At 52.5% G+C, this 27,278-nt stretch overlaps 11 protein-coding genes across 11 annotated transcripts; 7 read left to right on the plus strand and 4 right to left on the minus strand.

Moving 5' to 3' along the window:
* Nucleotides 1-1,740: 1,740 nt before the first annotated feature.
* Nucleotides 1,741-3,433, plus strand: J4E83_008265 (uncharacterized protein; the record flags this gene model as incomplete). The annotated part of the gene is made up of 2 exons (XM_049335162.1): nucleotides 1,741-1,745; nucleotides 1,780-3,433. The coding sequence occupies 2 exons, from the start codon at nucleotides 1,741-1,743 to the stop codon at nucleotides 3,431-3,433; spliced, it is 1,659 nt and encodes a 552-aa protein (XP_049185701.1).
* A 218-nt stretch (nucleotides 3,434-3,651) lies between these two features.
* Nucleotides 3,652-4,207, plus strand: J4E83_008266 (uncharacterized protein; the record flags this gene model as incomplete). Its single annotated transcript, XM_049335163.1, has 2 exons — nucleotides 3,652-3,753; nucleotides 3,875-4,207. The coding sequence occupies 2 exons, from the start codon at nucleotides 3,652-3,654 to the stop codon at nucleotides 4,205-4,207; spliced, it is 435 nt and encodes a 144-aa protein (XP_049185702.1).
* Nucleotides 4,208-7,299: 3,092 nt separating this feature from the next.
* On the plus strand, nucleotides 7,300-11,161 carry RPB2 (DNA-directed RNA polymerase II subunit RPB2; the record flags this gene model as incomplete). Its single annotated transcript, XM_049335164.1, has 2 exons — nucleotides 7,300-10,919; nucleotides 10,996-11,161. The coding sequence occupies 2 exons, from the start codon at nucleotides 7,300-7,302 to the stop codon at nucleotides 11,159-11,161; spliced, it is 3,786 nt and encodes a 1,261-aa protein (XP_049185703.1).
* Nucleotides 11,162-11,911: 750 nt separating this feature from the next.
* Nucleotides 11,912-13,406, minus strand: J4E83_008268 (uncharacterized protein; the record flags this gene model as incomplete). The annotated part of the gene is made up of 3 exons (XM_049335165.1): nucleotides 11,912-12,733; nucleotides 12,781-12,906; nucleotides 12,960-13,406. The coding sequence occupies 3 exons, from the start codon at nucleotides 13,404-13,406 to the stop codon at nucleotides 11,912-11,914; spliced, it is 1,395 nt and encodes a 464-aa protein (XP_049185704.1).
* Nucleotides 13,407-13,901: 495 nt separating this feature from the next.
* J4E83_008269 (uncharacterized protein) lies at nucleotides 13,902-15,032 on the plus strand (the record flags this gene model as incomplete). Its single annotated transcript, XM_049335166.1, has 3 exons — nucleotides 13,902-13,934; nucleotides 13,983-14,382; nucleotides 14,446-15,032. 3 exons carry the CDS (start codon nucleotides 13,902-13,904, stop codon nucleotides 15,030-15,032), a joined length of 1,020 nt encoding a protein of 339 aa, XP_049185705.1.
* Nucleotides 15,033-16,703: 1,671 nt separating this feature from the next.
* On the minus strand, nucleotides 16,704-18,956 carry J4E83_008270 (uncharacterized protein; the record flags this gene model as incomplete). Its single annotated transcript, XM_049335167.1, has 1 exon — nucleotides 16,704-18,956. The coding sequence occupies one exon, from the start codon at nucleotides 18,954-18,956 to the stop codon at nucleotides 16,704-16,706; it is 2,253 nt and encodes a 750-aa protein (XP_049185706.1).
* A 561-nt stretch (nucleotides 18,957-19,517) lies between these two features.
* Nucleotides 19,518-20,183, plus strand: J4E83_008271 (uncharacterized protein; the record flags this gene model as incomplete). The annotated part of the gene is made up of 1 exon (XM_049335168.1): nucleotides 19,518-20,183. The coding sequence occupies one exon, from the start codon at nucleotides 19,518-19,520 to the stop codon at nucleotides 20,181-20,183; it is 666 nt and encodes a 221-aa protein (XP_049185707.1).
* Nucleotides 20,184-21,498: 1,315 nt separating this feature from the next.
* On the plus strand, nucleotides 21,499-23,136 carry J4E83_008272 (uncharacterized protein; the record flags this gene model as incomplete). The annotated part of the gene is made up of 1 exon (XM_049335169.1): nucleotides 21,499-23,136. The coding sequence occupies one exon, from the start codon at nucleotides 21,499-21,501 to the stop codon at nucleotides 23,134-23,136; it is 1,638 nt and encodes a 545-aa protein (XP_049185708.1).
* A 399-nt stretch (nucleotides 23,137-23,535) lies between these two features.
* Nucleotides 23,536-24,299, plus strand: J4E83_008273 (uncharacterized protein; the record flags this gene model as incomplete). Its single annotated transcript, XM_049335170.1, has 2 exons — nucleotides 23,536-24,157; nucleotides 24,226-24,299. The coding sequence occupies 2 exons, from the start codon at nucleotides 23,536-23,538 to the stop codon at nucleotides 24,297-24,299; spliced, it is 696 nt and encodes a 231-aa protein (XP_049185709.1).
* A 225-nt stretch (nucleotides 24,300-24,524) lies between these two features.
* Nucleotides 24,525-25,777, minus strand: J4E83_008274 (uncharacterized protein; the record flags this gene model as incomplete). The annotated part of the gene is made up of 2 exons (XM_049335171.1): nucleotides 24,525-25,598; nucleotides 25,739-25,777. 2 exons carry the CDS (start codon nucleotides 25,775-25,777, stop codon nucleotides 24,525-24,527), a joined length of 1,113 nt encoding a protein of 370 aa, XP_049185710.1.
* A 289-nt stretch (nucleotides 25,778-26,066) lies between these two features.
* J4E83_008275 (uncharacterized protein) lies at nucleotides 26,067-26,948 on the minus strand (the record flags this gene model as incomplete). The annotated part of the gene is made up of 2 exons (XM_049335172.1): nucleotides 26,067-26,480; nucleotides 26,535-26,948. 2 exons carry the CDS (start codon nucleotides 26,946-26,948, stop codon nucleotides 26,067-26,069), a joined length of 828 nt encoding a protein of 275 aa, XP_049185711.1.
* Nucleotides 26,949-27,278: the final 330 nt, after the last annotated feature.

The following is a 27,278-nucleotide window of genomic DNA, read 5'->3' on the forward strand; positions in this document are numbered from 1 at the left end:
TGACGATCGTACCACTCTTTACACTCGCCGGCGACGTCTCTTCTTCAGTGTTGTTTGCCATAATAATAAGACTGGTAGGGTATATCCACACAGAGAGAAGAGAGAGAGCCAAAGCTTGAGCGCGCTTCGAGGTGTTGCGTATATACGGCGGATTGGAGTTCCTTTGTCGACCGATTTAAGCTGCGTGCATACCAAGGGTGTCGCAATCACCGACTGCGCGCATGTGGTGACCCCGGAGTAACGGAATGTATGGCTTGAGGACCACGGGATGGGTAGATAGGAAAGCAGTGTTCACGTTCGAGCGCGCAGCTCGGAGGAAGGCGGATTCGCAGAGACAGAGGAAGGCCCAACCTTAAAAGTAGCTACATCATCGTCAGATGAAGCCCAAGGCTGGCTCTGCAGCTCGATACACCCAATGCGGGCTTGGCCTATCTACCCTTGACGCGTCGCTCCTCTCAGCGTGCTCCATTCCTGAGCCAAGGGCAGAGCTCTTAAAGTTGGCCAACCAGGTTTCATCGGTGTGCTCTTGTGACGCGGGGTCGAGAGCTGAAAGGGCCGACAAACTTTATGGAGGGCAAGGCGCCCGCGTTGTAACATGCTGCGCAACCTTATAAACCTCGATCCACGGGAGAACAAGAACTCTTGGGTGGGACGATGGCGCTAGCAGTCGGGCCATGTGAGGGTGTGAAGGATCGGTGCTCCAGGTGGAGACGGAGGGTGGGCGCTAGGACCCACACCACGCCCATCACTTGTGGGGTAGCAGATCTTGTAAACTGGAGTTCTGCTCGCGATAAGCATTTTGTTACGCGTTCCTTGGTATGGGCGCCGTGGTTGTTCGAGTGCGCGAGTTTCCTTTTGGACGACCTCAGGAAGATTTCCTGAACACGAGCGCTACGCCGAATATAGACTAGGGCGTAGCACCGAATAAACGAGCTCCTTCGTAAGCAAACACGCAAGCAACACGCAAACCTCATCCGCTACGAACCGTTTCGCCGACGCGCTGCGCAAAGCCACACAGCTAGCCACACAAAGGCCCTGCATTCGAAAGCGAGAAACACGCCCGCTCTCTTGAAGAATATCACATGAGGCCGGACTATCCACAACTCAACACCAGCTGAACACACAGGTGAACTAGTATGCTCCAATGGTCGGATCGAGGATCCGAGCAAGCGAATGACATGGCCTCCGTTCAGCCTTGCAAACTTCAGCCGCAAATGCGCATCTTTCTCTAGCCTCGCGTCTCTCTTTTTGTACACAAACGAGCAAGCTGAAGATATGGCGTTTTCCGGTAGGTCTGGGCTGGTCTTATTTCGATGTCGGCGCGCCCAAGAGAGAGCAGTGGATCCAACACACCTGGCGTTCGACGCGCAGTAGGTATATTTGAAGGGGTGTGCCTTCCACCGGACGTGTTTGACAAACCGTCCGAACCATCCGTTTCTTTTGGCACACGAACATGCCATACCAGTACCAACCACTTCCGACTCTCCACAACTCAGAAGATGTATACATACGATTGCTGGAAGTTCACAGGGGTCCTCCAAGTGGCCCTATCACCGGTCGATTGTATACAACGTTGTTGTCGAAAGCTCCGAAGTTCTACGCCCTCTCCTATAATTGGGGTCGTGAGCCACACAACGCTACCATCCATATCACCAATGCGGCCCCACCTCGTGATCTGGAGAATGACAACATCCTCGAAATACCCCGCACGTTAATACCGTTACTGTACGAGATTCGAGGATGGCGTTGGCAGAAAGCACGCACTCTGTGGGTCGACAGCGTGTGCTTGAACCAGAAAGATGATGAGGAGAAGACCGCGCAAGTACCAAAGATGCGACAGATCTACATGAAGGCTTCTGTCACTGTGAGCTGGCTGGGTCCGAAAGAGGCGGGGGTAGAAGCAGCGTTCGAATACGCTTCTGGACTACACACAACCTACCGACGAGAAATGGCGGAACAGAAACAAATAGTCTTGACACTGGAGGAAGAGAAAGAGAAAGATGTTCGCGTTAAGGTCAAGGTAGGCGACCCGGCACTCGAGACGCTGCTGAGGTTGCTAGATCGGCCTTACTTCGAGCGATCCTGGATCATGCAAGAAGTCGTGGTTTCTAGTTCGGTGTGGTTCATGTGTGGAAGCGCCAAGATACCCTGGAATTCGCTGCTGGCTGCATATCTGTATCTTTTGACGAGTCAACTGTGGCTGTGGGAATTTTATGAAGGAGCTAGGCTAAGCAACGTCATCCTCATGAAGCTTAGTGAGATGGAATTTGCCAATGGCGTCGATCTCGATTGGCCTGGGACGCTGCTGAGACATCGAGTTTGTTTTGCCGGTGATTCTAGGGACAAGATTTACGCTTTCTACGGTATGAGGTGTAAAAAGGCATTGGAAGATGTGGGAATCGAGCCAGACTACGACAAGAACCTTACGCCGGAGATACTGTACACTCGATTGGCTGCGCGCACGCTTCAGAAGGGGCAAGTGGCAATCCTCCACGTGCCTCGTCTCGTTACTACCCCCCTCGAAGAAGGCGATCCGAAATACAAACTGGCACTCCCATCGTGGGTTCCGGACTGGCGGTGGACAGAAGCAACTCCTATGTCGCTGGTTAGAGCCGAAATGCTCGCCGATGATGCTTACACAGTGCGCGATTACCATGCTTCGGACAACTCTTTATTTGAACCCGGCTTCGGTCTTGAGGCGTATAACATGCCTCCAGACCCTGGTACCTACCCAATGGACTTGCCCAAGATGCTGAGGCTGTCTGGAGTTACAGTCGCAAAGGTCACGCAACTCACACCACGCCGTTGGCTAGCGCGCAAAGCCCCACTTCGCCAATCGTTACTTGAACAAGCAAGCATACTACAATTCAACATGCATCAAGTTCATGAGTGGGAGGTTCTCTTTCGACCCCAGCACGACAAGCAAGTGTACCCTGCGACCGGCGAGTCTGCGACTGAAGCCATGTACGAGACCTTCATGGCTGGCGAACTACAAAACACCCCAGGAGCCAAAAGAAGCGCTTATGCCGCCTTTGAGAGGCGCCAGCGACTCTTGCGGCTTCTTTACACATTCAATATCCACGGCTATTTGACTTGCTACATCGCGGTAGTCTTGATTGAGCGTATGCTTCGCCTCTTCGGCTGGGTAAATCCCGAAGCGCAGTTCAGGGCTATGGTGGGGCATATGTTGAATCGCAAGGGCGCACGAATGGTCGATCTTGTAGACTCTAAGATAACTTATCATGCTCTGGTACCCAGTATATGTCGGCTTGGAGACCATGTCGTACTAGTTGGGGGCGTTGTGACACCGCTCATATTGCGGGAGGGTGTAGGCACGTGGGAGTTCATAGGTGATGCTTATGTTCATGGAATCATGAAGGGAGAGATCTGGGAGGAGAGGAAGGGAAACTGTCAAGATATGTGGATTGCTTGAATGGCGAGATATTCCACGCTCTGGGACTCAATGCACGGTCTGCAAAATGGTGGTCTTCACATTGCCAATCACTACCAGATCCACGCTATAGGTACCACCAGTCTAACTCGGCCACCGCGCACTCTAATACCCACCTGCTTCCACATCTAAAAAGCTCGCATTCTCAACACCCGGAACTTGAGTAGAGTCGAACAATTTGTGACCTTCTACAACACATCATGTCTGAATCGAAGATTACAACTTTCGCCAACGAGACATTGGACAAGATCTTCGCCTATCTCGCCGACAAGGATGCCTGGCTTGCTCTGATTAAGGGCAAAGTAGCCGCCACGAATAGCTCTTAAGATATCTTGCTAACTTATTACTAGTATATAGCCCCCTTGCTATGCTTTGCCAACGCGGTACTAAGACCTCTCATTCTTTGTGCTAACAGCTTGATAGACACACCGCAGCTTCAGAGCATCAGCCCAGCAACTTCTCTACTGCGACATCCAAGTACCTGCGCAACATACTCCAGTTCATAATGGACGCTGCTCGATGCTCTTGACCGCGCTCACAGCCGCCCCGCATCTCGCCGGCTCAGTACAAACGCTACGAATCGATTGCCAGCTCGAAGGCGCGTACCCATATGGCAAACTATCCCTCGAACGAGACGCGATTCGGGGGATTCTCGCCAAACTTGCGAATTTACAAAACTTGACTATCTTTATCCTGGACGATCCGCGATCAACATTTGAGCAAATGGACGCATCATCCGAGATTGCTCAAATGTAAGATTACTGACCAAACGTGATTGTCGGCAAGGAGCTAACGTCAAATACAGGCTGAGAGATCACACTACCACACCTATCAGCATAGACTGTCCTGAGCATCACTTAGCCATGTCAACTTGGCTCTTCGGTTTGTCCACCGCCAAAACACTAGTCGTACGAGAGAATATCACGCACGCAGCGCTCGGGAATTTTACCGCGCCCTCGATCCAATGGTTTGACACAGTCAACTTCAAAAATCTCACCTCCATTGACTACAAATGGTGTGCATATCCATCAATACACAATGGACGTGCTGCTGTGAAGAAAGCTGGCACTGCTAGTCAACTGGAGAAATTGCGCTTCACATGGTACCTCGACGGCGCGCCCACACTGGGCCTAGATGGCAGCATCGCTAATTTATGGGCGACTCAACAGACGCTACGAGAACTCACTATCCTGCCTGGCACATGCTACGAAGTACCGCAGAGACCTTGGAGCCCAACTGGATTCACCAATTTTACCGCCTTGCGGATTCTACATGTGCCGGCTTTTGCGTTTTTCGAGGAATTGTCATGCGGTAGCCTGAAAGCAAATCCCAACCGCGTGGGCTTTGAGCTCAGGAGCGATATCACGACTCTCTTACCACCGAAGTTACGCGAACTAGGGATCTGGTTCAGATACCCATCTGGTATATTCGCCACGGGTGGGACGAAGATGCGGCAATTCCAGGAGCTGTCTGAACCGGAGAGACTAAAGTGGTGTGGTTGGATACCGGCGTTGCTCCAACTGCGCAGCTTGCGCCGAGTTCGAATGAGCGAGAGCCTTTGCGCTCATGATGGAGGTGGTTGTTGGAAGCAGGAGCGTGGCAGCTGGCCGAGTTGCAAGTTCATACTACCGGAGGTGGTGAGCGAGGCTTTCGCTAAGGCAGGGGTGGACCTGGAAATTATGGTGTTGGATAGATTGGCTGTGTATCATGGGATGTATTAAGATGGTTGGTACTGGGGCTGGATATATGCGCCTTGGGTATTTATGGGGGTAGGAGGGATGGCGTTGAGTGGTGGCAAGGTTATGTTACTCAGTTATGTCGCTCAATGACTCAACCGCTCACAGGGGAACGCAGCGATGGCGATGATAGCACGAAAAGATGTTCATCATTGAATGCTTGACTACCTGAAAGTGTCCATAGCAGCCACTCGTGATATCAAGATCAACTTCCTTGAAGATAGAACTTTCCACAAATCCCATTGCTAATTATTATCGACCCGCTCGATGGTCCGTTCTGCAGTGAGATGCTTGCTCCTTGGGATCCACCATCGCAAGCACCATTGTCTCGTGTCAAGAGGATACAAAAGGTATTGCCAGGCTGATACGAAGTTCCGACACAGGTGGGTGTGGAAATACAGGCGGCGCAGCAATCATAGGCCGACCCGACATCATTGAGAAATTGCGGCAAGCCGGCGGTCCCGAAGGAGTCGAAGCCCTTGCCGTTGATACTGGTAATCATGTTGTCGGGGCCGCAGGCGGCGTAGTAAGTAGAAGCTGGTTCGGCTACTTCAATCGTTTGGGTAGCAAAATATGTGAGGGTAGTGGGCTGGATCTGCACTTGCGTAATGACTGTGCCAGTGGGTACAGTGACTGTTGTTGATGCGCGGATGGGAGTAAGCGTGGTCGTGCTGACCTCAGTTGTAGTAGTAGTAACGGTAGAGGTAGGCGCTGACGTTTTGACAGTCTTGGTCTTCTTCGCAGTCCGAGTGATGGTTGAAGTGCTGATCACCTTTGCGATGCCGACGCAGGCCACTGCTGTAGGGTAGACGGCAGGTGAGCATGTTGGTTTTCCGCCTTTGTTCAAGAAGATCCGCTGTTCTTGGCCCCGTTCTTCTAGTGCGGCTTCGTTCGATGATGTTTCGGAGAGGCTGGCGGATCTTCGCTTCCTGTTGGGGAAGGTTGATTGGATGGGCTGGAAATTTGCAGGAGGTACTACAGTCGTTGTCGCAGCGGTAAGCGTGACAGTGAGAGTGGCGGTGTCTGTTACGCTCGTGGTGCCCGTGACTGTTACTAGGACTGTGTCGGTAGTCGTGAGAGTTTCAGTGAACGTGTCGGTCTCTTGAGTGTGGGTCTCAGTCATCACGCTCGTCGCTGTGGCGGTGACCGTGGCGGTAACAGGTGGAGGAGTGACGACATAGGTAGGCGTCTTCGTTGTGAACTTGAAGCCATAGAAAGGTACCGTCAAGATGCGAGACGTTGTCTTGACGGTAGCAACCGGCTTTGGACCTTGCTTGGTGATACAAGTAACGTAGGACTTTGTCGTAGCAGTTGCGCTAGCTTCAAATGCAAGCAAGAGAGCGCCGGCGAAGAAAGTATGTGAGAGATGCATGTTGCCACCGTGTATATATGAGCTTTCCGAAGTGTCTGATGGTCCTATTGTCGCATTCACAGCTCTTATATATGCCTTCGTTCTTCCAGCTCATCGTCCCCGACTCTTCCCCAACTTGACCTGGCGACTGGACAAGGCGACACCCATACTTTGTTCAGCCAGCCATTTCAGCCTTCTTGAGCCATCACGCACTGCCCAGAATGTAATGATCGACATATGGAGCACATTTCGCGTTAGTGCATAAAATGATGCATCCCGAATAGGTTTGAAGAATGAATGCTGTCGCGACCACAGGGCTAGATCGCAAGTGTGGCTTGTCGGCGGTATGTAGACGTATTCGCCAGTTCTTGACATTGGAAGGCGTCCGGTCACCAGTGATTGGAGACACGAGGATCCAGTGCTAGTGTTTAAGGCCTCCAACTTCGAGAGTCCAGTATAGTGCAAATGTGGAGACTGGGCTGAGTGGAAGTCTGGGCCCGAAATGCGGAATCTGGAAGCAAAATGCAAGCTGCCGTGAAATAGGAAAGATGCAGGAACTGGAAGACACTGGTGGACTGTGTGGAATCTAGAACGCTAGTGGAGTCACGTGATACGCGGTGGCGCTAAGACGGGTAGCGTTAGCTCCGAACGTCCTTTGAGAGGCGGTCGCCGCCGTCGCATACAGAACAGACAGGACACTACACGTCCGCACTCACCCACCCCCCTTCACCTCCCCGCGCCTAATCAACCCAGTCGCGATCATGGCCGAGCCGTACGACTACGACGGTATGGAGGACGAGTACGAGGATGAGGAGAACCGCGTCTTGCCCGAGGACTGCTGGGCGGTCATCAGCTCCTTCTTCGACACCAAGGGTCTGGTCTCGCAGCAGCTCGACTCGTACGATGAATTCACGCGCAACACAATCCAGGATATCGTAAAAGAAAACGGCAGCGTCATTCTCGAGCAAAATACGCCCTACAACCCCGATGAGGAGGAGAACCCCATCATCAAGCGCCGCTATGAAATTAAATTCGGGCGCGTCTACCTGGCGCGGCCAACACACACAGAAGGCGACGGCACCACGGTGCAACTTTACCCTCACGAGGCGCGTCTACGTAATCTCACCTACTCCGGTGCCATGTTGGCCGATATCGAGAACCGAATCATGGTCGCCCGCGAGGGACGCGAACCGGAGGAAGGCGATGACGAGGAAATGGAGGGCGGCTACACAGGCGGACCATCGCAGATCCGGTGGGAGCGCGAAGACATGCCAATGGACGATGGCGCTGCGGCGCGAGTCTTCATCGGAAAGCTTCCCGTCATGTTGCGGTCAGAGCTCTGCCATTTGCGAGCGCAGTCCGATGCGGACCTGTTCGCTCTGAATGAGTGCCCATACGATCAGGGTGGATATTTCGTTATCAACGGAAGTGAAAAAGTGCTCATCGCCCAGGAGCGCAGTGCAGCGAACATTGTACAGGTCTTCCGAAAGAAGCAGGGTCCCATTCCATGGATTGCCGAGATTCGAAGTGCGGTCGAGAAGGGCACCCGGTTGATCTCATCTTTCAACATCAAGTGGGCGGAGAACTCACTCGCAGGTCCCGGAAAACGTATCCCCGGTCCCTTCGCATACGCCACCCTCCCATACATCAAGGCGGACGTGCCCATGGCCATCGTCTTCCGCGCGCTCGGCATCGTCTCCGACGAAGAGATTCTGAGCCACATCGTCTACGACCGTACCGACACACAAATGCTGGAGCTGTTGAAGCCCAGTATAGAGGAGGGTTCAGTTGTCCAGGACCGAGAGACCGCTCTTGACTTTATTGCCAAGCGCGGTGCCAACTCAGGCACGAAGGACAGACGTCTCAAGTTCGCGAGGGACATTATGCAGCGAGAATTCTTGCCGCATATTTCCCAAAAAGAGGGCCAGGACACACGCAAGGCCTACTTCTTTGGTTACATGATCCACCGCCTTTTGCAGTGTGTGCTGGGTCGTCGCGACGAGGACGATCGTGATCACTTCGGTAAAAAGCGTCTGGATCTCGCTGGACCTCTGGTTGCCAACTTGTTCCGTATTCTCTTCCTGAAGCTCACCAAGGACGTGTACAAGTACCTCCAGCGATGCGTTGAGAACAACCAGGACTTCAACGTTCAGATGGCTGTCAAGGCCAGCATCATCACAAATGGTCTGAAGTACTCTTTGGCAACGGGCAACTGGGGTGACCAGAAGAAGGCCGCTTCCGCCAAGGCTGGTGTGTCCCAGGTGTTGAACCGATACACTTACGCCTCCACATTGTCGCATTTGCGTCGAACGAACACCCCAGTCGGTCGTGACGGCAAGCTAGCCAAGCCGCGACAACTTCACAACTCCCATTGGGGTCTTGTTTGCCCTGCCGAGACTCCTGAAGGACAAGCTTGTGGTCTGGTCAAGAACTTGTCTTTGATGTGCTACGTCAGTGTCGGTAGCGACGCGTCGCCTATCATCGACTTCATGACACAGCGAAACATGCAGCTTCTCGAAGAGTACGACCAAAACCAGAACCCAGATGCGACCAAGGTCTTCGTTAATGGTGTCTGGGTTGGTGTTCACTCCAACGCCCAACAACTTGTCACAGTCGTGCAGGAGCTGCGACGAAACGGAACTCTATCTTACGAGATGAGTTTGATTCGTGACATTCGTGACCGAGAATTCAAGATCTTCACAGATGCCGGCCGTGTCATGAGACCATTGTTCGTTGTTGAGAACGACATTCGGAAACCGAACCGCAACCACCTCATCTTTACCAAGGAGATCAGTAACAAGCTCAAGCAGGAACAGATGGAGACAAGCACGCGACAGGGATGGAGTCAGGATGAGGTCGAGCAAGCCACATACGGCTGGAGAGGTCTTATCCAGGATGGTGTTGTGGAATACCTCGATGCCGAGGAGGAGGAGACTGCCATGATAACATTCTCTCCTGAGGATCTGGAAGAGTGGCGAGAGATGAAGATGGGCCTACCTGCGGCTGAGCGATCTACCGAAGGCGAGCACCGTCTTCGCCGTCTCAAGCCACTACCAGACCCACGCATCCACGCCTACACTCATTGCGAGATTCACCCGGCCATGATCCTGGGTATTTGTGCCAGTATCATTCCTTTCCCCGATCACAACCAGTCGCCCCGTAACACCTACCAATCTGCCATGGGTAAACAAGCCATGGGTGTCGCCCTCACCAACTTCGCGCTGCGCATGGAAACCATGATGAACGTCCTATACTACCCCCAGAAGCCTTTGGCTACTACTCGATCGATGGAGTACCTCAAGTTCCGTGAGCTTCCAGCCGGTCAAAATGCCATCGTCGCCATTGCCACATACGGTGGTTACAATCAGGAAGATTCCGTTATCATGAACCAGAGCAGTATCGATCGTGGACTCTTCAGGAGTCTGTTCTACCGTGCGTACACGGAGCAGGAGAAGCGCATCGGTGTCAACGTTCTGGAGCAGTTCGAGAAGCCTACGCGTGCCGATACACTTCGTCTGAAGGGTGGAACATACGACAAGCTCGATGATGATGGTGTCGTTGCGCCTGGTGTGCGTGTGTCCGGTGACGATATCATCATCGGAAAGACCGCGCCCATTGCCACCGACGCTCAGGAGCTCGGCCAGAAGACTACTCTCCACACCAAGCGTGACGTCTCAACACCACTGCGTAGCACCGAGAACGGTATTGTCGACCAAGTACTGTTCACTACCAATACTGAGGGACTCCGCTTCGTCAAGGTCCGTACACGAACGACCAAGGTACCGCAAATCGGTGACAAGTTCGCTTCTCGTCACGGACAAAAGGGAACCATTGGTATCACTTACCGTCAAGAAGACATGCCTTTCTCCAAGGAAGGCCTCACCCCCGATCTGATCATCAACCCCCACGCCATTCCCTCCCGTATGACAATTGCCCATTTGATCGAGTGTCTACTCTCGAAAGTCGGCGCCATCACCGGACAAGAAGGAGACGCCACACCCTTCACCGACATCACCGTCGACCAAGTCTCCGGTCTGCTCGAGGACGCCGGCTACCAAAAGCGTGGTTTCGAAATCATGTACAACGGGCACACCGGCAAGAAGATGCGCACGCAAATTTTCTTGGGCCCGACATACTACCAGCGTCTTAGGCATATGGTCGACGACAAGATCCACGCTCGTGCGCGTGGTCCCCTTCAAATCCTTACTCGCCAGCCTGTCGAGGGTCGTGCTAGGGACGGTGGCCTTCGTTTCGGAGAGATGGAACGTGACTGTATGATTGCGCACGGCGCCGCCGCCTTCTTGAAAGAACGTCTCTTTACCGTCTCAGACGCGTACACCGTACACGTGTGCGACATCTGCGGTCTGATGAGTCCTATTGCGTAAGTTTCCCCCTCTCCCATCTTCACCCCCCAAAGCGTCTCCCCCGAGCGTCTTTTAACTAACTCTTCCATCCAGCCAACTCAAAAAGGGCCTCTACGAATGCCGCCCCTGCCACAACAAAACCCGCATCTCCCAAATCCACATCCCCTACGCCGCCAAGCTGCTCTTCCAGGAACTCCTCGCCATGAACATTGCCACCCGCATGTTTACCGATCGCTCGGGATTGAGCGTCCGTGACTAGTCGTTGTCGGACGCTATGGACAGGCTTAGCCTGTCTTCTGAGCGGAAATCTGGTCGGGGGTATTCATACTTTCGGGTTTTCTCGTAGTCGTGGTTTCTTTTTTTGCTGCATGGTCATGGCGTTTCTTGTTGATGTTCGTGTGCGTTTTGGACAGAATGGTTGAAGAGGAAATACAAGGCTACCGTTGGAAGGTTTTAGCCTGGCGTTTTTTAAAGTTGCGAGCGCTTTTCTCATCTATGCGGGGGTTTAATCAGAGGTGAATCGAATAAGACAAAAACTGCATGTGATTCAAGACGAAGTAGCAATAATCTGTTTTGTAAATCAACGTAGACTGAAATCAAGGATGCTACTCTCCATATCATGTTCACCACAAAGCCATCGTGCAAAATATGTTGTACGAATCGGCATTATTGTGTTGCCTACTGCTTGGTATCTGTACTATCTATCTACACGCTCCCGTGTACGCCTTACCAAATGATTACCACCGCTCATCGTCATCATCAATATCACTCACTTCTTGAGTCCATCAAACGCAACGAGCGTCTCATCATCCTCAAACTCAAACGACCAATCCTCGTCACTATCATAAGCCTCCTCGACACCCTCGATATCGTCACCAGCGTCGTCGTCCTCAGCTAATCGCCGCTCTCTTTCTCTTTCTTCATAACGTTCGATTTCCTATAATTCGTCCTGCGTCAAGTATGGTCCTTCTGGGGGCACGGGGAGCAAGAAGATGCGGGGGAAAGCGCGCTACGCTCCGCCGCCGAGAAGGTGCTCGATTGCGCCTTGGACGTTGCCGCCGCTGCGCCGTAGGGCGGCGACGTTGCGGTCGAACTCGTAGAAGCCCATTTCGTTGAGCTGCCTGAGTTGTACCTCGTAGATTTCCTCAGGTGGCCGGTTGTCTGCTGGGGCTGGTGGCGCACCGAAGCCGCCTGCGCCGCCGAATCCGCCGGGGCCGAAGAGTGCGGCGAAGGGGTTGCCGCCGGCTTGTTGGCCTGCTTCGCCTCCTGGAGCTCCTGCTGCGTCTTGACCGCCAAAGGCTGCGAATGGGTTTGCTCCTGCGCCTCCTGCGCCGCCCATCATCTGCATCATGTTGCGCATGGCTTCTGGGTCCTGCATCATCCTTTGGGCGGCCGCCGCGAACGGGTTCGCTTGTCCGCCTTGTGCGCCAGCTCCACCAAACAAGTTGGGGAATGTGCCCGAGGCGTCTTGTGTGTTTTGTGCCGCACCACCCTGTTGCTGAGGAGCCAAAGGATTCTGGCCTCCAGCAAATAGATTGGCGAAGGGGTTTGCTCCAGCGCCTGCGGCACCACCGGCTGTACCGAATGCGGAGAATGGGTCTGTTGGTCCGGTCGTATTAGGCTGGTTCGGTGTCGCGGTTGTGCCTTCGCCTGTTGCAGTCGAACCTGGCTGTGTAGTGTTGTCGGTGGCTCCTGGGGCTGGGAAACTCGGGCCTGTGGGGCCCATATTCCGCTGCATCTGCAGTTGCATGCGCATCATCTCTGGGCTGAACATCATACGGCGCATTTCGGGGTTTCGGAGGACTTGCTGAAGCATCGGGTTGTCGCGGATCTATCTCAGATTAGACAACGCATAGTAGAAAGAGGAAACAAACTTACCATGGGGCTCTGCAGCATCATTTCTACTACTGCTGGGTTGTTCATAGCCTCGTTCATCTGCGATAGGAACATGGGGTTCTCCATTTGCTCTAGTAACGCTTCAGGGTTTGTCGGAGGGCCGCCCATCTACCACGTGTCAGTAAATGTCCATGTTGAATGTCGGGTTATTCTAGACTTACGCCACCGTCTGGTCCGAAAGTGTCCATTCCTGGTAGACCGTGAAAACCGGCATAGCGCGCGCCTGTGAGCCCAGCGAGAGGGTTGTTGCCTGTTCCTGCAGCAATGTTGGTCGGCACCTGTGGCGTCTGGGTGTTGCCCCCGCTTGCTGTGCCTGCCGTGCCTTGGTTTCGTACGTTGCTGGCGGCACCCTTGACGAGATGAACTGTGTGGCCATCCTTGATCTTGACGCTAGCGAGTGTGTCGTGGTCCTTCAGTACGCGACCGGAGTATATCAGGCGTTGGCGTTCGGCGGGAACATCTGCGTATTCCGACGTCGAGAGCTTGGCCTTGAGGTCGGCAACTGTGGTGGTTTGGGCTAGTGTGAGAACGTGCTTCTGGTCGTTTGCAGCCTTGACATTGAAGGTGATCTGCGTGTCCTCGGTGGTTGTGGCGGCGTCGTCGGCCATGGTCGCTGATTTACGAGCGTGGGGTAGTGATAGGAAGCTCTACAAGCACTGGGAGGAATAGAGCAGCCTGGGTATGACTGTTGACTGTGAATTAATACGTGTCCTTGGCGAGTGTGAGTGGTGTATAGCAGCAGAGATGTTTGACTGTGCGAGAGGTTGTCATTAGCTTTGGATAGGATTGGAAGGCAGTAGAACGTCACTGGACCCGCACCTGGTACCCTGCCGTTTCTTAGCGCGTGCCCGTGCATATCGCGCGGCTTCCGCTGACTAAGACACGCGCGCCAAGCCGCCGGGTGGGGGCAGGAGCGGAGATTGGCCGGGGAAGCCAGCCGAGGTATCTTTTGAGCGTTGAGTAGCTGTCGGCCGTCATGCAAACTACAATGGCGCCCGCGTCTGTTCTATCTACCCGAAATCATCTTCGAGCTCCTGACTGAACCTCTCTTATATCCAACAATTTAAGCTGTTTGCTACCATATATATCCGTCAAACCTCAACATGAAAGGCATACAGATCAAGGAATATGTCAACGTAAGTATCCTCATGCCAGGATACCTGCTTCATCTCTAACTCTCCCAGGGGCCAGAGGATCTCAAGGTCCTCGACCTCCCAACTCCGACTCCAAAATCGAACGAGTACCTAATCGCCATCCACGCCTCAGCAACCAACTTCTTCGATCTCCTCCAGATCCGCGGCAAATACCAACACCAACCTGCATTTCCTTGGGTAGCCGGTTCAGAGTTCTCCGGCGTTGTCCTCAAAGCGCCGACCTCGCTCGCAGGAGGCAAGACACCAAAGTTCAAGGAGGGCGACAAGGTCTTTGGTGCTTCCCAAGGCGGCTACGCAACACACATCGTTTGCACAGAAGAGAGACTCAAGCCTGTACCCGAGGGATGGAGTTTCGAGGATGCCGCTGGTGTATTTGTTACAGCGCCGACGAGCTATGCTGGTCTGGTAACTAGAGCAGGCATCAAGAAGGGTAAGTCAGCGGAACTCCGAACCCTGTTTATCTTCCCATGTAGAGACTAACACTGCTCTGTAGGCGACTGGGTACTCGTCCATGCAGCAGCCGGCGGCGTCGGTCTCGCCGCCGTGCAAATCGCCAAAGCCTTCGGCGCGACCGTCGTAGCTACCGCTGGCACATCGCACAAACTCGACGTTGCGCGTTCTTTCGGCGCAGACTACGCCGTCTCCTACCGCGACAAAGATTGGCCCGAGCAAGTGAAGAAGCTCACTCCCAAGGGCCGGGGCGTGGATATCGTATACGACCCTGTTGGTCTGATCGCTCAGTCTATGAAGTGCACGGCTTGGAACGGCAGACTACTGGTCATCGGGTTTGCGGCAGGCGATATCGAGAAGATGGCTACGAACCGCATCTTGCTCAAGAACGTTAGTGTTGTGGGATTGCATTGGGGCGCATATGCGATCAATGAGCCGGAGATGCAGGATAAGGTCTGGGACGGCATATTCCAGCTTGTCAAGGAGGGGAAATACAAGGGCACTGCTTTTACCGATGTGGAATACGTTGGACTTGACAGTGTACCCGCGGCGCTAAAGGCATTGGGTGGTCGCAATAGCTGGGGTAAGGTTGTTGTCAAGGTACCGCAAGAGGGTGGCAGCAAGATGTAAAGTGCCTGGCAACCTCGTCTGTTAAACTATGCGCGAAATCCAGCATCAAACGAGAAGCCTGAATTACAGCGCAAACTACTCCACCACTGTCGTCCTAACGTACCGCAGAGTCCTCACCTCAAAATCATTACAATCATGACACGACGGCCCCGGCCGCAAAAGCCTACGATCACGCCTCGATACCACAGTCTCTCCCAAATCTCTCTTCCACCGCCTTTCCACTACATCCCCATCCCAAACTAATGCCCACTCTTTCCCCTTCCCCTCTTCTTCCCCATCACCACCAAACCCAAACCTCCACATCTTCGCATACTGCACAACGCGTTCCAACTCCTCCTTCCTAGCCTCGAATGTTTCCAGCACCAGCGTCAGCGTCTTCAGATCAGGCAGCGCAGAAACAACATGCGCGCCCCAAGACTGCGAGTGGAGCCGCGGATGCCGACCAGCCTTGCGCTGCTCAGCGCGCAGACGCATTGCTTTGGCCGAGGGGCGGCCCTCGTCGAGGTTGTAGCGTCCGAAGGATGGGTCGAGATGAAGGTTTTTGGCTACGTTCCATGTTGACCAGTCGGTGCGTGTGAGACGCAGAGTGAGATGGGTTAGAGGTTGAGCGAGGGTGACGTGGAGGCTGCGACATGATGGTAGCATAAATTCCGTGGGGGTGGGAAGACGGTCTAGAATATCGTTCAGGCGCTGAGGTTGTGTATTCGATAAGTCGACTGTAGCCGGTACAAGAACATTGTCGTCAAGAATGCGTGAGCACCCCTCCATCTTCGCCCATTCTCCATCGCGGAAACAGCGCATAGGCACCACGTATGCGCCCTGGTGTCTAGCGTTTCCTCCCATCTCTTTCAAGACATCCCCCAGCTTCCCGTTTTCCAACTCGCGCTGCTTGATTGTGATGTCTAGTCCGCGTATCTGTGCTAGTTGCCATGCTGGCATTCTAGCGCTTCGAAGATTGAAGGTGAATGCATACCACATGGATGCATTCACCTTCAATGGCATGTTCCACGTCTCCAGATACACCGCTTTACAAGTCAAGAGAAGGGAAACCGTTATATCAGAAGGATGCACAGGTCTCCCGCCCGCCAAACTCCTAGCATTTTGACCGTGACCGAGGTATTTGACGTGGACGACTGGTATGGGGTCTTTGGGACCAAGGTAGTCGATGGGATAGGAGGCTGTGTCTTTGAGGGCGTAGGTATAGATTATCACTCTGAGTTCCAGAGGAAATGACGTGAAGAGGCGGCAGTTGTTCTGGGGTTGGACGTTTGATGGATCTAGAGACCATGCTAATGGTTCATGGTTTCTTTTCGTGCGAGCGCATTGTAGATCGACATTTTCGGCTAGGGTAATACCAGTGGACTTTGTGTCGCTGGGTATTGGTTCGTGTGCGGCTTCTTGGGTGGCGTCCACTTGATCTTGGTAGCGTGTGCATTCGTAGCAGTTCCCGCATCGATCGTCAGCCATTGTGGTATTCTGATTGTCTTTGTAGACTGATAAACGGAAATGGGGAGAGTTGTACAACAATGATGGTAATAAGAGGAATTCTATGTAGTGAAGTGGATGACTCAGATGTTGATGTGTATGGTTGCCTGAATGTATGCCGATTCCGTCTTTGCAGTTTAGGCGTCCCAGCTGGGGGTGGGTATCCGCCACTTGAACACAAGCGAATCAAGTAAAGCGGCTACTGGGCTCTAACAACTCCCCAAGCGCCTTCCTGATATACTCCTCACCTTCAACCCATCCTCCACCTATCAGTCGCTGAAGCTCCTCAGCATTACTCATCCTCAATCCTGGAATATGAGCGAAGAGCTTCTCAATCACATCCGTAACGCTGCCCTGCGTAATTGCACCAGCAATAGCACGATACATGCCAGACTTACGCGTGTATCTCGCGTCGGAGCAACCAGTTTCTGCCATGGCATCGGCATAGATATCCGCGTACTTCTGAATCTCCCATGTGGGCATGTGGGGTGAGTCAGCGAGAGAAAAGTCCCTGTTCCAATCGCGGCGGAGGAAGTCGGGTAGTGAAGCAAAGCCGATACAGCGAGGGACGGCGAGACAGTTATCCCAGTCAATGATGCCTGTAACGTTGCCGTCGTCATCTACGAGAATATTCTGTAGATCGAGATCAGGATGACGGATGACGAAGGTCTCCTTCTCGTCGGCATCTGCGGGGTCTTTTTTCGAAGCGGCGATCGTAGAGTGGTCGTGAAGCATGTCGATGATCTTGCGTTTTCCAGATACCATGTTCAGTATATCTTGATCAACATCTGGATCGTATTCAGGGATCGCAGGCCAGCTCTCCTCCAAGTTCAGTTTCCAGTAGTCCAGGTTCTTCTTGAATGGTCCATATGTGTACACTTGGCTTGGTCCTCCAAGATCCTCCGCAGTGAGTTCGTACGGCGGCTTCCAGCGATATGAGACTGTAGTTGTTGGCGTCGCGCCCAAAGAAAGTGCGTCCTTGCAATCTACAAGACCAACCTCATTGAAGCTCACGTCTCTTAGCTGCGACATACACTGCGCCAGTGAACGCAGAATATTACAACGCTTCTTTTCCGTTTGTGGAGAAACGCAGTTGGTAGTGACATGATTGCGATCACTAGGCTTGTCATACCAGACGTTTTGCGCGGCTTTTCCTGGCATGCGCTTCATCAAGATGTATGGTGCGCCGATGAAAGAGGTCTCGATATCTAGAGCGAAGTCAACGACTTCTGGTACCGGAATGGAAGTTTTGTTTCGCAGCCACTGCATCAAGGTCACTTCGCAGCAGAGGTTGTGCTGATCGCCTGGCTGCCACCTGGCTGCAGTTCCAATAGCAGGGACTCTGAAAACATATCGTTCGACAAGACGGTTGGAAGGCTCGTCTTTGACGACTGCCATGAACACAACGTGATGGAATCCGCCATCCATGCGTCGCGTAACATGACACTCCTCTAAAGCAATATTGACGGAGCTGTAGCTCTCGATAACCGAATGCAGCAGCTGTCTGAATGTCGAATCAGGAATTGCGCGAATCTTTTCCCAATCAAAGCGAGACATCCCGGCTTCAGATGCATCTGTCCTGACGGTGGTGTCGCGATCGTCCTCAGTACCAGTATCTGCTTCACTCTTTGCAGTTGTGCATGTATTGCCGTCTTGCGACTGCGTCGTGTTACTCGGAATCAGAAGATTATCATCTTCTTGACATGCTTGTATGTTTCGCGAGGATGCGCTATCCATTTGCTGGCTACGGCTCGAAGGATCCGAAGGCACGTCCAAGCTCTCCAACATGTCATTATGAAGGTTTACTGCCGTCGACGTGTCGCCCATAACCTTTTTCAGGGAACGAATAACCGTAGTTGATCCGTTCGTAGTCGTGTAGCTATCCTGTTGATGTACGTCATCGAAGATGGACCCAGCAAGCTCAAAGTTCTGAGTCGAGATGACGGTGGATTGGCTCCCAGCTTCTTGGATTGTACGTTTGTCGTCATTTGCGGTGCTTTCGCAAGCGATTGATCCTTTGTCTACTTTGTTAAGAACGTGATTGTCTTTCGCAATGTTGACATGGTCATCGGACGACTGCGCAAAGTCTTCGTTTGTGATCTGGTGCACACCGGGCTCAGCGATATCGGACCCTCGGAAGATGCCATCAACTTCCCACCCACCACTGGACTCCAGCTCGAGGCTGAGTGTGAGCGGTTCGAGCTGGTACACGTCGTCGCTGGTTTCGGATGTGCGTTCTTCGTAGGTCTTGGGCGAGACGGCCCGACCGTGTTTATAGTGAAACAGTCTCCGCAAAGAAGCCAGCATGCGCGATGCCTTTCCTGATCCGGGAGCTTCCATGGCGTTGAGTGCAGGCGGGATGACGGAAGATGCATTGAGTGTCGTCACCTTCAGTTGACGATTCGGCCATAGGCTTGTGATCTTGTTTAGAATTCCCATAGCTAGTAGAGTTGAGTTGGCCACTCGTGATCGTGAGAGGGTAGCAGATGGTTGAAAGGTCCAAGTGAGAATGTGTTTATGTATTGCAAGAGTCGAAAGCTTTGACCGTATTCTTTGTGATTCACTGCTGCCGGTAAATGCGATCAGGAAGCGATAGCTTGCACTTATGCCTTTCACACGGCCCAGTTCTTGCTGGTTTAAAAGTTCGCAGAATGCCCTGGCTTTACTGTCCAATATCAGTACGCGCACATTCAACTCCACTGTTGATCAAATACCCAGCAAAAGACATTCTTTGCTCCCTTAACGACCCAGTTACAAGATCTCGAAGCTCAAAGTTCTGGTCCGTTATCTTTGATAATATCTACCATGGCAGTATTCAGTTTGCCCTTCTTGCGACTCTATGGGCCCGGTTGGGTAGTCTCCTGGAGTGGCCGTTATTGCAACATTTGGCGAATGACATGCGACATGGAAGGGCACCACTGTATAGAGCCTGGATGTGGCACAATCAAGCGCAGTTGCTTCGAGCGGCTGCATCTTGCATACTGCTGCGTACCCATTCAGATGGCCAATGGCCAGTGGCGGTTCTGCGGCAACCGATTCGGAGTAGAATCTCCTCATGGTTGCTCGTTACACCATTACGGCGAGTATGAAGATAACCGCTTTTTCCAGATGGCGAAGAAGAATTTGGAGTATGAGCTCCCGAGCAAGTTCCCCCACGAGCAGATCGGATGGCAGATGGACTTACCCAAGCTCGGAGATATCCGCTTCCCGTTCACTATGTGCATGGGTCTGATCAGTGGTCAACCGAGCTTTGTTCGAGTTCTGAAGGTCTCGCCAGACGGTTCGCCCGCTGAGATCTGCGAGATCGTTAAGGTAGCAGATAGGGATTTGCAGCTCACCATATCTGATACCAGCAACGATCGCTCCTTAGAAGACAATTCTGCAGAAGCAAATGCAACTCCTCGAAAGCCAGCAGCTCTCCATAGTATACTCGAGGAGGAAGAGACAAACGAAGAAGCATATAATGATGCCGCCTCTTATATGTCCTATAACCAGGCTATCAGAGAAGCCAATCAGCAGCGAGAAAGGGGAGCAAAAGACTCCAAGAAAGCCAGAGCAGCTGAGAGAGCAGCAAAAGCCGCTTCTTCCAAGTCCAGGGCCAAGTTGCCGAAGCCGGAGAGTATGAAAGAGGCAATAGCTGCAGCAAAGCGGAAGAAGAAAGACTGATCAACGTGTCCCGGTTGTGTAAGTACTTCAATGAGATATTGATTTGTTTCCGCGTAGAATCGGCGCAATTCTTTGCTATCGCTGACGAATGTAGTTCCGTAACCAGTCAGCACCCGAACATCGTTTTGCGTTGATAAGAAATCGCAGGTACTGAGATGCGATGTGAAAATTGCAGGATGATCAGACATAATGGTAACCACTGGCTGCGCTGCGATGCACTGTAGGATCAGCATAAGCTTGGCGAGAGAACCTGGAGTTCGTGAGATATGCGCGAGGCATAGAAATCTCTTCTTATCAGGACGCCTTAAGCGTAAAGAATCAGTTTGTGATGAATGAAATGACTTCTCAGATGTCTCGATGCTTTTGGTGAAGTGTGGTGTTTGGTGATGAGATGTGGATGAGGTTCGAGTTGGAAGGAACTTTGGAGCACTGACCACCAAACCGCGTCGCTGACTAATTGCCGATCGCCGAGCTCCTTGTTACGCGCGTCCGCGTTGGAGCTGCGTCTTACCCTCTGCGTTTTGCGGACTTCTGTCCAGATGTCATTTTCGACTGTCGGTGCGCGTGTTCATCTCTTACGTTTATCAACATAACTACTTAGTGCCGGGCTGGCCCTCATCGTGTCAAGCTTCATACGGGCCACCTTTGCCACCAGTCGCGAGACAAAACCCGGCCCTGAAGTCTAGCCTGAGCATGCGCGAGCTTCTTATTACGAGCATACTTGAAGAACTCAATGTCACCTTTCGCGTATCTGTGGTCGTTGTAGCTTTATGGGCACGACGGCGAGATGAACGCTGCGAAACCAGGGTAAGTTCTGACTGTACGAAGTGCATGTGAGACATATACTGACTTCGTACCTCTACCTCTGCAGGGCCATTACTTGCCATGGCTGTGGGGTGAAAGTAACGGCACAACAGTATGCCTGTCACTCCTGGACCACACTCAATCTTGTAGACAAAATTGAAATGGCCTACACGCATAGTCGAGAGGGGTGTGACAGAATTCACGCTATTGCCAAGTGTCAGTATGATTTGGCGTGACAAGTCTGGGGTTTCCGGCTGTCGAACAATGCGACCGCATTCACTCTGAACCTCTAGCAGGCCAGTACTCGCCATCGTTCTCAGATGAGTCTGCGGCTTCATTTCACCCTATGAGCTAGCACCTCTCTCGACTATAAGTTCTTCCACTATTCTCCCACATCACTACTCACCTTCCGAAACCCTACGCCTTCTTTACAGCTCAACCATAACTTCCCCACTTACCCTCCTCACACATAACTTACATCCGACGATCCAAATCACCGCTTCAGACCAGCATGTCATCGGAAGACGAGAAGATAACATCCGCGTTGGCCAGTCTAGACATTGGCATGACCGCGCAGGAGTCGACAGTTGACTCGGACAGCGTTCCAGCCGACGAACATGCCAACCAAAACAAGACTTATCGAAACCAGCCCTCAAAACCTAAGGGGAACGAAGAGACCGAGGATGGCGGCATTGGTTCTGGCATTGGCTTGGACGAACCAGTGTCTGATGATGATGATGACGACCACGAGCGCTACATTGTTGATGACGATGAAAGCGTTCACCTTGCTCTTAACCTAAAACGCCACGACTGGGAGACTCTTCGACAAATTCCAGACGACAAGTTCAAGGATATTGTCCTGCTATCCGTGGATCCCAGCGGCCAGCTTGAGCGTGCAGATGTCGAAATTCTCTCGCGCTACGAGGGCGAAATGAACCTCGTTGTGACGCTTCAAGTCCGCCACAAAGATCAGGGTGATCAAGACTACGTCGTATCGGTGCCATCCGTGGGCACGCAACCTCGCTGGCGAGCGGGAGACGCCCACAATCTGAGAAATGAAATTGGTCTTATGAAGTACCTCTTTCAGCACACGGATGTTCCGGCCCCAGAGGTCATCGCATCAGCAGAGTCTGTAGAGGGATCCAACCTAGGTGCGCCTTACATACTTATGAAGCGTTTACCTGGCCGTCGTGCGCATGAGATTTGGTTTGAAGATGCCTCGGACATGAGCCACATTACCGCAGTCCGTATCTCAAAGGAAACTGAGGTAAAGCGTGTGAACCTATTGCGTTCACTTGCCAAGGCTATGGCAGGGCTACAAAAGGTTGAGTTCAAGGGCATTGGCATTCCTGCGTTTACGGACGGGGAGAGCAGTGAGACGCATGATGTTGATTATGTATCTCGCTGGAAGGATGAATCCGACCTCACGCATGAAGACCTGGAGTCTGACACTCAGGTCTACCAGTACGGACCATTCGCGTCAAGTATCGAGTACTTGACTCCTAACTTCAAGACTATTTGGCCGCCCCTAGATTCGGAGGAACTGGATACCTTGGGTCCGAACACCCGTCTTAGAGCGCTAGGCTACCGGAAAGTGCTCGACATCATCTTTTCGCATCCCGTCATCAGGACCTCCAAAGCGTCTAACGCCGAGGCTAGCGAGGAAGAAACCTTTGTCCTGGGGAATGATCTCTCCCTCCATAATATTCTCGCCGACGATGATGGCAATGTTACAGGCATTTTAGACTGGAGTGTCTTCACAAGTCCACGTTTCGTGGGTTACGCCTCACTTCCCTTTTTTCTCCGCCATGATTGGCACACTTGCTTTACTCTGCACGACTACCCATGCATGGGATACCAACTGGACCACTATCGTCAAGTCTATACCAAGGCTATGGAGGAGACCGGATGTGCCGAAGCACGCTTCACCGCTAAGTCAGGCATGTACCACGCGATCGTAGAAGTACTGACCAGTTCAATGTCTGCCCCCGAGCTTATCAAGAAGATTATGCTTGAGATACCAGAACTGCGTCGCACAGACCTCAATGAGTTCAACATGCTCCTGGGGCGAGACGACTGGCCCGAGGCTGAAGAGTGGTTGGCGGGGAAGATTGGAGAGCTTCTGGATAGCAAGCCCCTGTCACGCTGAAGGGGCCCATGGAGGGAGTGAGATGTGCTAAATGCGTGCGTTCATCAGAAACAGCACCATGAGTACGGAGACTAACCAAGGAGAGCTTAGTAGAAGGACAGGGCAGCTGGTACCAGGTCCTGTCGCTAGAGCTTCTTCAATTTTCGCGCGCTGTATAGTGATACGAAAATACAAGTTCTGTTGATATCACACCGTTGCTCACTGACTAAAGTGCATTCGATGTTTTCCTTTCTTCTCTCGCTACATGTGGTCAAGTGAAGATCGCTACGTCATGGATCGTGCCTGACATCACCACTCTCACAAGAACACATCTAAGTACCTAGGTACATAAATATATCTGCAGTAGTTTCTGAAGAAGATACAACTCAGAACCATCAATCTCGACAATTTCTAGAAACTATGGCATCCCCATTAACAATAGTCGTCACCGGCTCAAACCGCGGAATTGGCCATGGCATCATCAACCTCCTCGCCAACACCCAACACCCACAACCCCTCCACATCTACGCCACATCCCGCGGCGGCGTAGACCTCAAAATCCAAGCCAAACCTCCTAACGAGATCCGCTACGCCAAACTCGACGTCTCAGACAAATCATCCATAACATCCTTCCTCAAAACCGCGCTCAACGACAGCGGCAAAATAGACGTCTTGATCAACAACGCCGGCATAAACAGCAACAACAACGAGACTCCCGATGCCGCCGAACAAGTCATCAACGTGAACTACCACGGCACAAAACAAATGTGTCAACTCTTCCTCTCGGAAGGAAAAATGTCGTCCACACCAAACGCCCGCATAGTAAACGTATCCAGCACCGCTTCCTCCTTGTCAAACTACCCCAGTACAACTGCATCCCATTTCCGCTCCGCGACTTCCATCTCCGACGTCGACACCCTCGCGCAAGAATACATCAACGCCGTGAAATCCTCATCCCAAGAAGCCGCCGGGTTCGGCGCGCCGCCGAAATCGTATCAGGTCAGCAAAGCGCTGATGAATGCTTTGACAGTGGTCCTGGCACGTGAAAATGAGGGCGTGTTGGTGAATTGCTGTTGTCCTGGGTGGGTGGATAGTGATATGGGGAATCAGATTGGGAGGCCGCCGAAGACGTTGGAGGAGGGGGCGAGGATACCGGTGAGGTTGGGGGTTGGGCAGCTTGGTAAGGGAGGGGATAGAGATGGGGGGTTGGGAGAGGAAAGCGAGGCGGTTAGTGGACGGTATTTTGGGAATGATGGGGTTACGGATAGGGGGTGGGGAAGGGCGAGGGAGTGGTAGATCAAGTCTATTGTAGATGGTATGGGAGTCCAGAACGTATATGGTCCTTATCTCCAAGCGAAAAGACCGAGTATACACAACCCCATCCGCACACTTCCAAACCCCCACCTAAATCAATCCAAAAACCAACTCGGCACCTCGGGCCCCCAAACCGCCAAACTCTCATCCCCCGCCTCCCCCCACCCCACCGGCGTCTCCTCATTCACCAAATCCCCATCCGCATAATGCTCAATCATATTGCCCGTCGTATCCCACCAATAATCAAAAAGCTGACTCCCCAATATATGCCGTCCAACACCCCAAACACTCTTATACCCCTTACTCGCCAACCACTCATGCCCCAAATTCTGTGTATCAAAGTCGTGGACTTCGAAACTGCAATGATGCACATGGGAAGTGGGGTTGCTGGACAGGAAAATGGTGTGGTGGTCCGTGTAAGCCGGACCGAGGTCGAGGTGCGCGAAGATGGCTACGTCTTTTTGTTGGGGGAGGGAGGGGTCGGAGGGGTTGGGGTTGATGTAGAGGAAATCGGTGGGGACGATGTTGAAGGTGCGGGTGTACCATTGCATTTCGGATTGGAAGTTTTGGACACAGAGGCCGTAGTGGCCTAGTTTGTGGACGGCGGCGGGACCGGGTTTGAAGCGTTGGAAGCGCGCGATGCGGGGCTTTTCGTTTTCGTAGTTTGTTGTTAGGACTTCGGGAAATGGGCCTGGGTCCTTTTTGGTCTGGCCGTGGATTAGGTTTATGGGGAAGCCTTCGGGGTCGTGCAATGTGATCATGTGGCCGCCGCCTGGTGCGTCGGTCAACTCTTCGATAGGTCCAGCACCCGCGACTTTCGACGCTTTCTCTAGCTCGGCGTAGCTTTCTACTTCGAAACAGCCGCCGAGGAACTTTTTTTCTCCTTCTTGTGCGTAGTAAACGTATTGGTCTGAGCCGTAGCCTTTGAACCATTTCTTGCCTGGGGCTTTTTGGACTACGCTCATGCCGAAGTCACGGAGAAAGGTGGTTATTTCGTCTAGATCAGGGTGTTGGTAGCGCATGTGCACTAGTTTCGTGAGTTTGATTTGGGCATCGCGGTCGATGTTTTGTTCCTGCTGCCATTGTCGGAGTGGTTTGCAGGGCTTGGGTATGGCGATGGATTGATGGACGGAGGAGCCGCGGTTTGGTGATGTTTCCCGGCTGGGGTTCTGGGAATATAGTCAGTCAGGTTCTCAATATTTGATGTCTTCGTTCATCAAAGAAGAATAAGTTCCAATGGCGACCTCGTGTGTTTGAACATGCCAAAGAGTATCGAGGATGCAGATGTGGGGCCGTTAGAGGTACATACGGCAGGTGTAATTTTGTCGTTCAACTCGTCGAAAGCCATGTCGAAAGAACTCCCAAGTTTCTATCGCCAAACGGATTCGCTGTATAGAAATCAGGCAAAGCAATTCGATGTTTGGTTGCCAATGCAGCCAGCGACGGGAGAGTATATAACCGGATGTGGGGAAGGAGATGGCACCTATGCCGATGTGGGGTCCCGGCATCTTCGTAGGGCTGAAGGCATCCTGCATCAACGCCACTGGTTCGCATGTACAGCAGACACTGGCTGAGCCCGCATGTGGAGAGTCAAGATGATGTGAGATCAGCGTGGCACTGTTTGTTCGATTGTCACTTCAAAGCTCCATCATTTCCTCTTCCACAGTAGGTTTGGCCCCTTCGACCAAGTTGTTCAACCATGTACCCAGTCTGAGCGCAGCCTTGCTTATCTGAAGCTCTACGATGGGCACAGCGCCTGCCGCATACCCATTAGTTCCAAGATCTGTGTCGTTCGTTACGCGACTCCACACGTAGTCGCAATCCCATTTGTTGCTCTCCTTCGCCCAACTTGTTGCGCACTCCTCGGGTGTGGCAGGGTCGGTACAGGAGAGCCACATGTACGGCGCGGAGTAGAACTGGTCTTTGCGAATACGAGCGACGAGCCCAGAAAAGAACGGATCGATCGATTCGTGCGAGAAGGGATGGTCGACGTTTGCCGCGAAGTAGGGTATGTAGCCGTCCCAGACCTTGTTTGTTAGCACATCCTTTTGCTATTGGTGTAAGATACTCACAGAATGTAATTGCGTGTGAGCGCCACCAAATACCACTTTGTACGTATTGCCTCCTACTTGTCGGCCACTTGCATGTAGAGGCTGATGAATGTCGCCCAGGAAATGAGCAACCCACTTCAACGCATAAGAGCAAGTCAGGTTTGCACCTCCCGTCAAATCACCAGCATACACCTGGTCTATGCACTCCCGCAGTATCCTCGTCTGGTTCGCAATAGCACTGACAACGCATCCGCCCTTTGCGCAGTCCCGCGCATAGTCTAGACTGCAGTTCTCAGGTTGACGATCGTGTGTGTCTATCCAGTGCCACTGGTACGAGAAGTGGCCTTCGCTGGTGTGCGCATACCCGTCTGCCCATGCTGCGGAGCGCCCGACTGAGCCGTTGTATTGGGGTTCGAGGATCTCTGCAAGGACGGACGTGGTTTCGGGTGTGAAGAAGGTTTCCGCCATGAAGCCGACTTGATTATGAACTATGTGAACTTAGCGCTAGCTAGTCGTAGTAGGGAAAGGGCGTACCGTCTGTGTTCCATGCTGTCGCCGAAGCTACAAGTGTAGCTCCTATGAAGATGCTTCTATGCATCATGGTACCGGAGGTTAGTGGAGCTGTTACTTCTCAGAAAGAAGAAGAGGAGTCTATGTCTAGAGGTGTCGAAGCGCGCGGCGCTTATGTACACTCTAAAGCTTGTGGCTGGGTGGATGCGAGCTGAAAGATAGGGTTGGAAGCCTAGAATCCTATTCCTACTGTATGTAAAGGTCAAGATAGATCAAAATGAGATTTCG

The sequence above is a fragment of the Alternaria metachromatica genome (assembly GCF_023757995.1).
Source record: "Alternaria metachromatica strain BMP 0045 chromosome Unknown scaffold_23, whole genome shotgun sequence".
NCBI classification, from domain to species: Eukaryota; Fungi; Ascomycota; class Dothideomycetes; order Pleosporales; family Pleosporaceae; genus Alternaria; species Alternaria metachromatica.